At 32.4% G+C, this 13037-nt stretch overlaps 2 protein-coding genes across 6 annotated transcripts; both read right to left on the reverse strand.

The window, feature by feature from the left end:
• Positions 1-225: 225 nt before the first annotated feature.
• On the reverse strand, positions 226-6131 carry LOC101207601 (dof zinc finger protein DOF1.8). 5 transcript variants are annotated; one of them, XM_031882125.1, is made up of 3 exons: positions 5352-6131; positions 4570-5249; positions 226-762 (listed from the first exon to the last, which is right to left on the reverse strand). In XM_031882125.1, exons 1-2 carry the CDS (start codon positions 5373-5375, stop codon positions 4596-4598), a joined length of 678 nt encoding a protein of 225 aa, XP_031737985.1. In that variant the 5' UTR covers positions 5376-6131; the 3' UTR covers positions 226-762; positions 4570-4595. The 5 variants fall into 5 exon arrangements, with proteins under 5 accessions (XP_031737985.1, XP_031737984.1, XP_011651312.1 ...); XM_031882124.1 differs by having other exon boundaries at positions 226-780; XM_011653010.2 differs by lacking the exon at positions 226-762 and adding an exon at positions 3890-4330 and having other exon boundaries at positions 5352-6129.
• An 829-nt stretch (positions 6132-6960) lies between these two features.
• Positions 6961-12538, reverse strand: LOC101218316 (exonuclease mut-7 homolog). Its single transcript, XM_004146185.3, has 8 exons — positions 11872-12538; positions 11625-11756; positions 10826-10949; positions 9250-9692; positions 8918-8994; positions 8673-8808; positions 7936-8139; positions 6961-7468 (listed from the first exon to the last, which is right to left on the reverse strand). Exons 1-8 carry the CDS (start codon positions 12268-12270, stop codon positions 7409-7411), a joined length of 1575 nt encoding a protein of 524 aa, XP_004146233.1. The 5' UTR covers positions 12271-12538; the 3' UTR covers positions 6961-7408.
• Between the last annotated feature and the right edge of the window lie 499 nt (positions 12539-13037).

The following is a 13037-nucleotide window of genomic DNA, read 5'->3' on the forward strand; positions in this document are numbered from 1 at the left end:
TTCCTTGCGCCATTATTATGAATAATATTAAAATTTTCATTTTTGTGTTCATTTTGTGATTGATATTGATGGAACAATCCCCGTATTTATGAAAAAGTCATTGGATTAACGACTTCTTTAAATCATAACTGGTTCCTTCCTTTGATAGACCATATAGATGGAAATCGTAAACCTAGTCTACGATTTAGACACCTATTTTTGTTTATAAAAAAATCATTTTCACTATTTTTTTTCATTAATTTATTAAAATAATAATATTTTTAAATAAAATGAATCAAACAGAAGTGTTGTGATAGATATGAAAGAAAACCCAAGGGGTAAAACAAAAGAACCACAACCAAGTTCTTCTTCAAGGAAAGGAAGGAGATGGAACAATAACAAAACAAGGCCTTGAAACTATCTGGAAGACAGGCAATCCCATTCGTTGAGTACACCAATTTCCTCCATAAGGCAACTAAGCTCATTCATCACCACTCTCTCACATCTGACAAGAATAGAAGACGAAGAAGTCACACACAATCCCAATTCCCACTCATCCATCCATCTCCCAACAAGCACGACTCAAAGGCTTTCCATCCAATGCAAGATACACACATCAACAGACCTTCATCCTATGTAACAGAGTTTTCCAACCAGGGGCAAAACCACAAGATTTCAATAAGTTTCACGTATCCCATAGAAGGACGGTAGCACTCATCCAATCCAAGCCAAATAGCTCCTTCGAAATCCTCATCCCAACAATCGACCAAACTTCAGTGCTCTCTAAAACCACCAAATAACCTTGTATAAGAAAGGAAACAAAGAGAACCAAATGCCATCAAAACAAAAAGGGCCAAACAAAGCTGAACAAAACTATGCTAAACATATTTCAAAACAAAATTAAATAAACAACTCTTATTCTATCTCTAATTTTGGTCATAGAAACGAGTGATTGTCATAAAGGTATTCAGGTATTCACTATTTCAAAGTTGAATATAGTTATGTAGACGAGCAAAAAGCGTTTGTGATGTCAAAGACATCCTTTAAATGATTCATTATTTGTATGAGACAAAGATGTGGTAAGTTGTTTTATGAATTTACTTGAAGATAAAAGCAAATTTCCTTTTTCATCTTAAACCTATAGCATATTTTCCTACCAAATTATTTATTTATTTATTATCTTGTAACGTAGAGAGTTCACGTTATTAATTATTATAAGAAAATTGTAACAAAATTAATAAAAATATTTATAACTTATAGAAAAATCAAGGTAATAGATTTGTCTTTTGGTGGTTTTTCTCCCTCGAGTGTAAATGATTTGTTGGTTTTGTATTATTATTTTTTTAAAAAAAATCTTAATTATATTTATTAATAATTTGATGTAATTTTCCTATTTTTTTCATTATATTTTTTTTTCTAAAAACATATTAAATAAAGGTATTTTTATCATTAACTAAGCTTTATAATGTGACACACATTAGGGTTTTGGGAGGCAGTTACAGAACATTTTTAAAGTTCGAGCATAATTTTGTTTTTTAAGTAAAAATCTTTGGTAGATGATAAAACTCCATCGATCATTATCTTACTCATGAAGTATACGAACTAAGAAACTAATTATCTTTTATTTTATGAGTCTCGATCGAAAGACAATACTATTCTAATTCTTTCATGTAAATCGACATCAACTATACATTAGATAATTATTCTCGAGGTCGTATTTTTTTCAATTTTGGTTCATTGCACCAACGAGCTAGAAGCCTAGTTAAATTAACGAGAACCTTCCCAATTTGTGAGGAGGGAATCTTTTTCAAGTTTTGTGAAGTATTGGGAATTTCATTGACAAGTTGAGAGGGAAGGTGGAAGAAAAATCACATTGAAAATACATTCCACCAACCAAAATTTGACATGGAATTAATCAATTATAGCTTAGGGCTTTTCCATTCTCAACCCAAATCAAAGCATATATGCATTTGTTGCTCTATAAATCTTCTTGTCTTTTGTTATTGGTACCTTTTTACATAAAAGTTATGCTATCACATTAATTAAATCAAATCTTGTGGCAGTGTTTGTCTTTTTATTTTTTAAAGGATAAATAAAATCATCTTTATGAAAAGTAATGATTATCATGAGGGTAACCATAGAGGACAAAGAAATTGTTTAGGCACATTATCAAGTCTAAGCTTGAGGTATTTAATTAATGAAGTAATTTAAGAGTGATAAAAAGAAGAAACATTTTTTTTTAAAAGAAAATGTATTTTTTGAATTTAATCACTAAATATATAAAATACTAAATCTTTTAAATGTGTTATATTATGAGTACTTCTTAAAAAAATATTAGTTAAAAATAGTATCTTTCAAATTATTTAAGAAAATATGGTTCTCTTTTTTGTCTTTTAGTAAAATACGTTGATTAAGAATGCACACAAATTAAAAATTGCACCAATTGTAAAATGCAACGAGTGAAGTTTGATTCGAATTAAAATTTAACGAATATGCTTTTAATTCCAAAAAAAAAAAAAACCTTCAACATGAGAGCTTGAGGAAAAACAAACATTATTTTATGCGTAACTAAAAGTATAATTTCTCGTAGTTTTGTTCTATAACTAAAAATTAATCCATTAATTTTGTCCGAACTTACAAATTTTGACAAAATTTTAACGCAAATGTAGCTATATCTTCAAAATCCTATTATAAAGGTTTCATTCATTTAATAACGTGAAACAAACATTTTGTTTAACAAATTCTTTAAACAAAAATTTATCAATGGGTCACTTTTACCACACTTGTCTCAAGTTAAAAGATTAAATTATTGCATTAATTACGAAAGTTTAATGAAAATAAATGTGTAGAGTAAAAATTATTTCAAATTAATAAATTTAGTGCTAAAAGTGGACTTTTTTCCTTCCAAAATTAAACAAAAACTATTCCTCTTAGTGTTAGAATATCTCCTCAATAGTTGTTGATACTAATGGTGAAAGACAATTCCTCTGTCTTAACTACTTCTACGTCTATGTTTAAAACTTATTTTAAAACTTAAAATTGAAAATCATATCAAAACATAACGTATATCATTTAAAATTAGTTTAATAATTAATTTTACTCTTTTAAACACAATAATAGTTGATATCATCCAAATAATTAATTTATTAAACTGCTTCTTTCTTCTTCTTTTTTTCTTTTAAATTATATTTAGTTTTGAGTTTCTCAAATACTTTTGTTGGGGATAAAATGTATTTTTTTATTTTTTTTATTTTGAGTCTAATTTATTCCTAGGTTCTAAAATATTATATCTTCAATAAAAAAAACTAATTTTGGGTAAGCTGTGTTAATTCTGTTTTTAAAAATATACCATTTTAGAACCTCAGAATAAATTAGACTCAAAATCTAAAAAATAAAAATTACATTGTTTTTATTATATATATATATATATATATATATATATATATATATATATATATATATATATATATATATATATATATATATATATATATATATATATATTTTGAGAAGCTTAATGTTGAAATAAAAATATAATTTAAAGAAAAAGAAAAAGGTAAAAAAAAAAGAAAGCAAATTAAAGTAACCGCGACAGTTGTTTTGAATTAAGAAAAGAAATACGTGTGTTCAACAAACGCAACCTCTTTCCAATTAACCAGTCTAAAGGTGTGGAAATAAATTTGAAAGTATCATAATTTACAATTTGACTACACTTGAGACAAATTTTTAAACAATCTTTACTATATGACAAAGAAATCCTCTTAAAATTTTGGATGGGTTTCATAATTAGCACTTGAGACAGAAGCCTGTCACATGTCAAATCCATCATCATAATTTCATAAATACCTAAGTAACTCTTCTATCCTTTTATATATACATATAAATATAGAGGTAGAGAAATGTTGTCATGTTGATCCTAAAAATGGAATTTCAAAATTAATTGCAAAGATTCATTAAGTACAACAGTAATACACATTTTCTACAAATGACTCCAAATAAAATGTTTGACACACATAATATTATACCATAGGTGGACATCAGAAGTAGATTATTATTAATTACAAGGACAAGACTTCTGTTTTCTAATTTCTTTCTTCTTTTTTCTCTCTTTTCAAACCTTGACCATTTTCATACAACAATCTCTTGAAGCTAATTAGTAAAAATAATGTATATACACAAAGCACAAATACGTTTGATCCCTAAACACAAATGCAACACATAATTCAAAAGGGACAATTAAAGACTCTTGGGAAGGGAATTATCACCCATCATGTGTAACCTCGGCTGTCCATAGATGGTAGCGATACTCAAACCCCTTAATTTATCTTTTTGTTTGTTTTGGTTTTCATTTCTGTACTAAAAAAGGGAGGGAAAACTAATTAAAACACACACATTATGATCATTAACATCTTCAAAATGACCCCTATTTAGATTCTAAAACTCACCAGGTTATATACTTCTACCCTCCCAATTCTTAAGCCAAGAAATGAAAAGTAATTAAACAGATGGTATTTATGTGTGTTTGTGTAATAAAAATGCAATGAGAATATAAAATCACCCCAAATTTACAAACATATATTATAAATTCACCTGTAGCTTATTAGTGCGGAGAAGTTTCACCATGAACCTCCACCAAAAATGCCACTCCAAAATGCAGGAGCATCCCCCAATTTAGCTCCATTTTGATCAGTAGAAATGATGGTTGAAAGTTGCTTGAAATCCTCCAAAGCAGCAACAGCAGTAGGCTGTGGAGGAGCTGGTGCAGGCATAGGAATAAAAGGAATGAGCTCCCTTTGAGACATTATGCCATTACTTCTCAGCATTATTTGATTATTCATATGATCATTATCAGATGACAGCCAACAACAAGAAGTAGCAGTGTTAGTAGTGGTGGCAGTTGAAGAACAAGAAGTAATATTGATATTTAATTGGGAAATGCCCTGATCATCATCGTCACCACCATCATTATTATAATTCTTTTGATTGTTCTTTGAAGGAGGTAATGAAAAATTAGCTGAAGGTCTCTTGTTCTTCCTAGATGCCCCACCAACTGGAATGTTCCTTAAAGACCCACCAGCTGTCCAATATCTTCTACAAGACTTACAGAAGTATCTTGGCTGTGAGAGACTGTAATTGTTGTAGTAACAGAACTTTGTGTTGTTGGAATTGCATCTTGGACAGTTCAATATTTGATCTTTCCTAGCTTTTGCTTTTCTTTCCACAACTGCCTTCAGACCCTCTTCTTCTAATTCCATGTTCTTAACTTCAACCTGCATCTCCCAATATTCATCACAATAACACAAACACAGATTATAAGAAATGATCATTTAGAGAAAGACTAGAGAAACAGAGAAGGGTTCACTGAGCCATACCTGAGGCCAGTGAGCAGAATCCATTATAGAGAGTTGTGAAGGAGATGAGCAAAGACTACTTGATTTCTTGCTTTAATTCTTGCAGATGGTCCAAAAGCAAGATCCAGCAGAGGCCTTTGTGCTGCTCTTTATTATGTGTCGGCCAACAGTAGGAGGGAGAAAGTAGAGAGCTTTTATTATTGTCTCAAGTGACCTTTCTTTGTCATAATATGCTTAGACAATGTGTTTTGGAACTCTCCTTCTCAAGGGAAAGTTTTTTTTTTTTTTTCTTTTTTTGTCTGGGTGTTGATTTCATCATGATCATACTACAGTAGAAATCCTTAAAAGGATTTTCTTCTTGTACATACATTTGAGATTGTACAATAGACTAAAATCTTACGAAGGAGTCTTACCTATAAACTATCTTATATTATATTCAATTATTTTGTACCTAAGTATTGTATTGTACCTGTAAGTATATGATCAGGCCTTTATTAGTTATGATTCTTGTTTGTATGCATTTGCATATAGTTGTTTTCATAACATTCAAACAGAGTAACATGGAATTAAAGTAATAGGTGTGAAAAGGCAATGGTCCAACTAGCGTCCAAGAATTGGTTTAAATAATTGCCAAAATGGTCATAACTCAAATGACATCAAGTATGTGCTATCAACTTTCAGGTTAGAGGTTCAGTGCCCAAGCCACATAAATTGTCAAAAAAAAAAGTTCAAATAATTAAAACTAGACTACATAACATTTTTGTAACAAAATTATAATTCCCAAAGTATCAACATAACAAATTTTTTTGCCAAGACATTATGACAAAATTAAAATTGTTGATCATTTGACAACTTGTATCATAACCTATAGCTAATGTATTTGTCAATATGAATTTTTATGGAGGAATATCTACACACGTAAGGTAACATTATATTATCATAAAGCAATAGTGTCGGTATCTAATAAGAGTTTGAAAAAAACAGAACTATACAAAAAAATTGAGTGGTTTGGTTCATAGGTGTTTGCTAGGGGTGAGAAGATGAGCAATGTTGATCATGTCATTGCCCGTGACAAAGGTCAATGGTCTTTTTCATCGCTAAAATTTTAGTTGCAAGATCAACAGAGTAAAAAGATAGTCACACAAGAAAGCTTAGTGACAAATATGGCACAACTATTAAGCCCTCCTGTGGCTCAACCCGGAAGGCATTCCCCTTATAAACATTGCAATCTTTACAAGACAGAGACTCTGTAGTCCAAAATCAAGCAAAGGTGGACCCACCCACTAATCAGAATTAGCAGGTGGGACCCTTCCAAGAATCAACCATTGACAAGGATTTAAGCTTCAGCTTTAAGTTTCCCACTTGATCAAGTGCTGAAAATCAGCTATTGAAAATGAAAGATTACCCCCCTATCTTTTAAATCATAATCTAGCCTTTCTAACTTGTAGACTCTGATTAATGTAGAAAAAGCAGACCAATGAAGTTAAACCTATGTGCTTTCATGATTCAACTTCCTATGTATTACAGGCAATCATCTTCTTTTACATCCTTCATGGCAAAAAATGAAGAAGAAATAGTAATTTTTGGCTTTTATGGGAAATGAAGTGCTGAGTTCTTTTCCAAAAGGAAGTGGTTGTAAGCAATATGTAGGCTGTTGTATTTAGGCTTAGTCAAGAAGTAAAGTTTCTAGTCTGCCTTCTGTAATATGCAATGCATATACAATCCAGCCTTCACTATCAAGAACTCATAAAAAGAAGAGAGATTCCAGTGAAGAAAGTTGAAAGCTAATCAACAATTAAGAAAATGAATTACATGAATAACAAAAATAATTTGAACGGGGCGGGGCATCAAAATTTGAAACTAGAAGTCTAAACTCGTGGACCAATGATTTACCATAAAACCTGTCACTTGATCCTCATGATATTTCCCACCAGGAGTTGACTTGGTGAATTTATCAATGTCTCCATAGGCAATAGGTGTAATAATTGATCGTATACAGAAAAGTGAAGCTGAAGGGCATGCATTGCTTAAGAGAGAATTCCTTAGATTCTTTGTTCATGATGATCATTCACTTTAAACTAGTCATTCAACTTGCAAACATCAATAAACTTCTGGACTGCATTGCGATATTGTATCCCCTGTAAGAATACGGAGGACATCAATAGATATACTAGCACTCACAGGCAAAAATAGATTATAAAAATCCTAATAACTTCAAAATGCAATTTTAATTCCGACTACCCCTTTCACTTCTTAATGTAACAGATGTGTAAGGTGTAACTAAAGAATGCGAGGTGAGCTCTTTATTCGGTGAGACATTAATAGTTGGGGGCATTAAATAAGTCAAAAAACAAAGCCAAGTCAGTCCTATACTTCATTGTTTTGTTTGGGTATTTTAGTGCAGTCCCGTGCATTGCCCTTAGTGTTCTTTTCTTTTCCACATCGGTCCCTTTATGGAAAGTTCAATATTTTGTCGCCTGGTATTGCATAGCTAAAATTGTTGAACCTCAAAAAGAATAATATCAGTCTCTTAGTGCATGTGCATGAAGACCTCCCCACTCAAAAGTTTCTCTCATTACAGAACGAAAACACTGTAGAAGATTACCTCCCAGTATAGTTGGTGACAGTCCATGCACTGCCAGAACTCTAAATTCTGGTCAAACAAACAGTTAGGAATTTTTTGGAAACCCTTCGCTGCCTGCACAGCCTCCTCCGTTGTAAGGGATTTCTGAATAAACCTTCCATTGCATTTGGTACATCTAGACATCAGCTGATCCTCACTAATTTTCAAATCGAAAGTTTCAATAACCTACAACGGATTTAAATGATAAAGGAATTAGGATGGACCTCCAATATCTGCAAAACAACCTAACTGGAGAACTGATTTGGTTTTCCAGTGCAAAGCTAAATTAACACTTCAGAGTTATATAAGAATAAAATAATATATGTAATAGAATAGAAATCAATATTTTGCAATAAGTATCGTAGGCTTTTAACTCATAAGACATAGATACTCCCAAGTCCCTAGGTTCTAATGAAATTTTTATTACTTCATCGATCTCATTAAAATTTCCTTTTCCATTCTCATCTCCAAATATCTTTCAGCCTATAAATCTCCACCAATTTTGAAATTTATGGAACCCACATTTGATATAAAAAGGCATGGTGATATGGTAATTTGAACTATTTTTGAAAGAAGGTAATCCAGGAATTTAAGGAACGTTCAAAGCACTTAGTTCTTTCTCAAAATTGTTTCCAAAATCTCCACCAAGGTTAGTCCATTCATTGAATAAATGCTTTTGGCTCTCATAGCTTATAATTATAAGTAATTGGCATTTATACCTCCAGTAACTGTTCGTTCTTTAGAAGGTTTTTAACTCTGTATATTTGATTACGCAGCAAATACCCATGTCTCAGCAGTTTAGCATCTCTGGTCAAGAGTACTCTCTTCTCCTTGTGCGCTTGATCAATTAATTCCCTACATATGATAAAGAATTACAATTGACTGCATGGACAATATCCCCACGGGTAACTAACAAATTAAGTCTTCAAAATGTAAGCCATTAAAATTGTTAATAATTTAGAACCTAGAGTATGGATTTTTGGAAAATGGAACTGCAGCATCAACCCCAACACAGCGTAGATGTTTTGCAAGACCTTCAACCTGGAGTAAAAATTATCCATTAGACTTATTCTTGTCCCATAAACTTTGGCCTACCAAACACTCATTAAAGCATGATATTAACCACAAACACTTTTTACTACAAGTGCTTTATTCGATGGTTCAGAAAAAAAATTGATTGGTCCCTGAAATATGACAGCTCTATTTTTTAGTCTCTTCTTGTCTTGCAACCTTCCAATATGTTTATAAATAAAACCTGCAAGCTTTAAGGAGAAAAGGGGAAAACTAAATATTTACCATGACATCACATAGGAATTTAGGGCATCCATCACCCCCCAAGGACAAATCCCATGGTGGGGGCCCGTGCCAATCTTCATCACTCACGATTTGCTTTTCAATGCAACCTACTTTCATAGTCGATGATCTCTTGCTTTTTCTTTTGGAGGTCTTAGGCTTTTTGTCGGACTCTTTCAAAATAATTCTTTCACCATAGCTCTTGACAACTTTCTGAAGATCTTCATCCATAGGCATACAATTTATACTAGATGATGCAGAACAAATCCCCCTTATATTAGCCATACTCTGTGGAAAACCAGATGCAGTAGCTCTTATAATGTTTGAGGCTTCAGAAACTTTGGTCCTTAATATCTTCTCATGCATGTCTTGCTTTTCCAGAATCACTCTCAACCCAGTATTCATTTCAGTGGAAGGAACTGCAGAAACATTCCTTAAAACATCTCCTGGAAATTAGAATTAAGATTCATAAACTTCATAATTAACAGGATAGTTGAAGATCCTTGGGAGGGGTTGGGGGAGTAAAAACGTGTAAAAGCTAAGAAGCAGTGAAATAAACAGTAGAAAATTCTAAGCAGTTCACATATACTGGTTTGCTCTAAGAGGGACGTTGAACAGAATTTAACTGGTTCAAATGGTGCATACTAAGCTGTAACTTCCGAGATTGATCTTCCCTTCAACTCCTTTCATCAGTAAATCTAGTCTAATGATTTAATGTAACTAAGGCTACTTGTAAGAGTTGTAGATGAAATCTTGGATTAACATTTTTTTACTGGAAATCTGGAAATAGTAGATACATACATCATAGCCTTATCTCATCGTGAATATGGGTTTTTATATGGCACAAGCCAGCATAGACTTTCAGAACAATAATTAACCACGATAGTTTTGTAACAACTACAAAGGTTTTACCAACAAGAGCTTAGTTTGACTGACACCTGTATGTATCTGAGGACAAGAAGTCTCGGGTTCAAATTCCTTCACTCCCAATTCGTACTAAAAAAGACTACAGAGGTTTATAAATAAAATGATTAATTTAATATAGTAAATAATGTTTCTTTTTTCCTATAATAAGGTAAGTAATGTGAAACTTCTATCTGGCACCTTATATACGATGTAAATGGGCTATTGGCTTGAGAACATGCAAGAATGATTCACAACCTTTGACAATCAAATTTGCGGACATCACTGGCAATGAATTCAGAGTTGGACAAAAGGAAAACAAATGGCCACCAATGGTAGTACTGATAGTTATTAATATAATTTGGAGCAAAGAGAAAAAACGTTTCTTTTCTTATTTCTTTCTTTTTTTTTAGTTTTAAAATAATGAAAAAAGAGCAAACATTGCTAACCAGAAGCCCATCAAATCCCAATAGACATGAAAGGCGCAGACTTATAGTTTTCCTATATTACTTCTCTTCTAGAGTTAAAGGTCCATTGAGCTCATTGGGGAATAGCTACATGGAAACTCAAGAAATCATCTTCTTTTAGGTTTTCTTATAGATAGAAGTATTATGGATCAATAGAAATCTAATATTAGGTTTACTTCTAGAAATCCCAAGGTTCAGACACAACAGACCTTCTTTAAGAACCTTGGAGTAGAAGACATTAAATATTTCGAGCAAGCAGTGGGCATCCATGGCTGCGTATGCTATCTGCTCTTCTGTGAGAGGACGAACTGACCAATCACTACATTGAAGTTCCTAAAAGAGATATAAATCAAGATTAACAATTAGTACAAAAGTACTTTTCCATATGGAGTTGAGGAAGAGCCTTTGCTCGTCGGAAAGATTCAAGAGAAAGCTCAAAAAGACCACAGAAAAAACGGCTGTAATTGGGTGATTTGGTTATATGACAACCACTGAATTGCCAAACAAGACTACATATAGAAAGTGTAAAAGATATTGATTTAGTAGGATTACAGTAAGTTAGGACATCTTGGTTAAATCCTTAATTAATTAGGATTAGGATTAGTTTCTTTGATTAATTAGGAATTTAGGATTAGAATTAGACCACTTTACAATTCTCTCTAAAAAGAGTAATTGTCTTCTTGTATTCATAACTTTTGATTCATAATAAAGATTTTGATTTTATTATTGAAGATTTCTCTCCTTTTATTCTTTAGGCTACATCATATATATGTATGTATATATAAATAAAATAAAAAAGGGTAATCTATCTTAAATCAATAATTGGCTTCAAAGCTTAAGGGATGCAAGACCTTCTGGACTACCTTCCCTGATACCATCTCTTAAATCACTCATTACGCAAAAGTTTAAGCTAATGAATGAAGATAAATTTAATATTATATCATCCAATATTTTCAAATATGTTGAAGAACGTCAAACTAGTTAAATGTAGAAGTGAAATGGCCAAACCTTCGAGAGAGAGAATCCCAATACTTCACTGCAGATAGCTGTAAGACTCTTAGATTGTTTATGCAACTTTCTTCCCTTTTGCTTATGCTGAAGATGATAGTAAATGCTCGCAATATCCATAAACGGTTCAATCTATAAAAACACAATTAAGGAGAAAACTTAGAACACTGTACTAGAAACTCCAGAACTCAAATACGAGATACAACACGAAAGAAAACAACATTTTAATTCAAAATTAAACGCTTACACGATCAAGGCCAGAGACGCCGCCGCCGCCATAGGAGCTGAAAGTAGTGGACAGGTAAACTAAATCTTGCTTAAATCGAAAACCCAATTTCAAAACATAGGGTGAAACAAACACATCCCTTAACAAATGCCAAATTGAGGATAACGGAACTGATAGCAGGTCGAGCAGAAAAGCTACGGAATCATTCCGGTGGTCCGAGTGGAATTGGCAAGCGATCTGAAGAAGCGAGACTCTGGGAAATGAAGAATGTTGATCAGGAGTTTGAAGGGGCTTCCACTCGGCGTCGAGAGCAATAAGATGAGAGCGAGTCAGTGTGTGAGTTAACAGAGTGAACTCGGGAGAGTCGATGGAAGAGACAAGATGGATTTCAAAGGCAGGGCGGGCGATGTGAGAATCCATAAGAAAGACACATCAAACGTCAAATTCGGCTTAATCACAAACAAGGTTTATTTGAAAAGTGATGGTAATTGAAGCACCAACCAAAAACAGAGGAACCCTAGTCCTATTTCGATGGAGATGACAGCCACCTAGGGAACTCGTAAAGCTAAAAACTCCCAACAATTCCATGGACGAAGATTCATGCAAAAGAACAATCCATCCTAGCCACCATTGACCCGAGCAAGGTGATAATGTATTAGAATTGTTTATAGCTGTTTTTCATATTCTTTCTTCGTGTTTTCAATTCATTTAGTTAGAATAGATCTTATTCAAGTTATGTGATTCAAATTATGAAAACTTTGGAAATTATGTTTTTATTGAATTTGTAATATTCCAATCATAATAATAAGGTTATGATTGGGTGTAAAACACGTATTGTTGAATGAAAAATTTGAGAAAGAAATATTTATTATTATTTTATTCAAAACTTGCGTTTTCACGTTATTTTATTCGAAGTCTACTTGCATACTCATTGATCCATTTATGGATTTGGATCCCTAGGCCATCCAAGTCTCTTGATTTCAATATAGTGTTAGTTTCGGTTAAAAACTAATTGAAGACTAGGGTTGTTTTATACTAGGACGACGAGGCTATCAAGAAAGTATGATTTTTGTTTTGCAGTTTGCGTCCGACCAGGTGATTTAATTACGCGAGCTAATCCGCATATATATTGTACCTTACACGAGACTCAAGATGAAGTGCAAAAACATATATCAAGTGAAAGTCTA

The sequence above is a fragment of the Cucumis sativus genome, chromosome 3 (genome assembly GCF_000004075.3).
Source record: "Cucumis sativus cultivar 9930 chromosome 3, Cucumber_9930_V3, whole genome shotgun sequence".
Taxonomy (NCBI): Eukaryota; Viridiplantae; Streptophyta; class Magnoliopsida; order Cucurbitales; family Cucurbitaceae; genus Cucumis; species Cucumis sativus.

Bases quoted from the DNA above. Each gene is read 5' to 3' on its own strand.
- LOC101207601 (XM_031882125.1), bottom strand. From the start codon at position 5,375: ATGGATTCTGCTCACTGGCCTCAG. The intron at 5,250-5,351 runs GTATGGCTCAGT...TGGGAGATGCAG, and splicing joins ATTCTGCTCACTGGCCTCAG to GTTGAAGTTAAGAACATGGA.
- LOC101218316 (XM_004146185.3), bottom strand. From the start codon at position 12,270: ATGGATTCTCACATCGCCCGCCCTGCCTTTGAAATCCATCTTGTCTCT. The intron at 11,757-11,871 runs GTAAGCGTTTAA...GTGTTTTTATAG, and splicing joins GCGTCTCTGGCCTTGATCGT to ATTGAACCGTTTATGGATAT. The intron at 8,140-8,672 runs GTATAAATGCCA...AATCCGTTGTAG, and splicing joins AGAACGAACAGTTACTGGAG to GTTATTGAAACTTTCGATTT.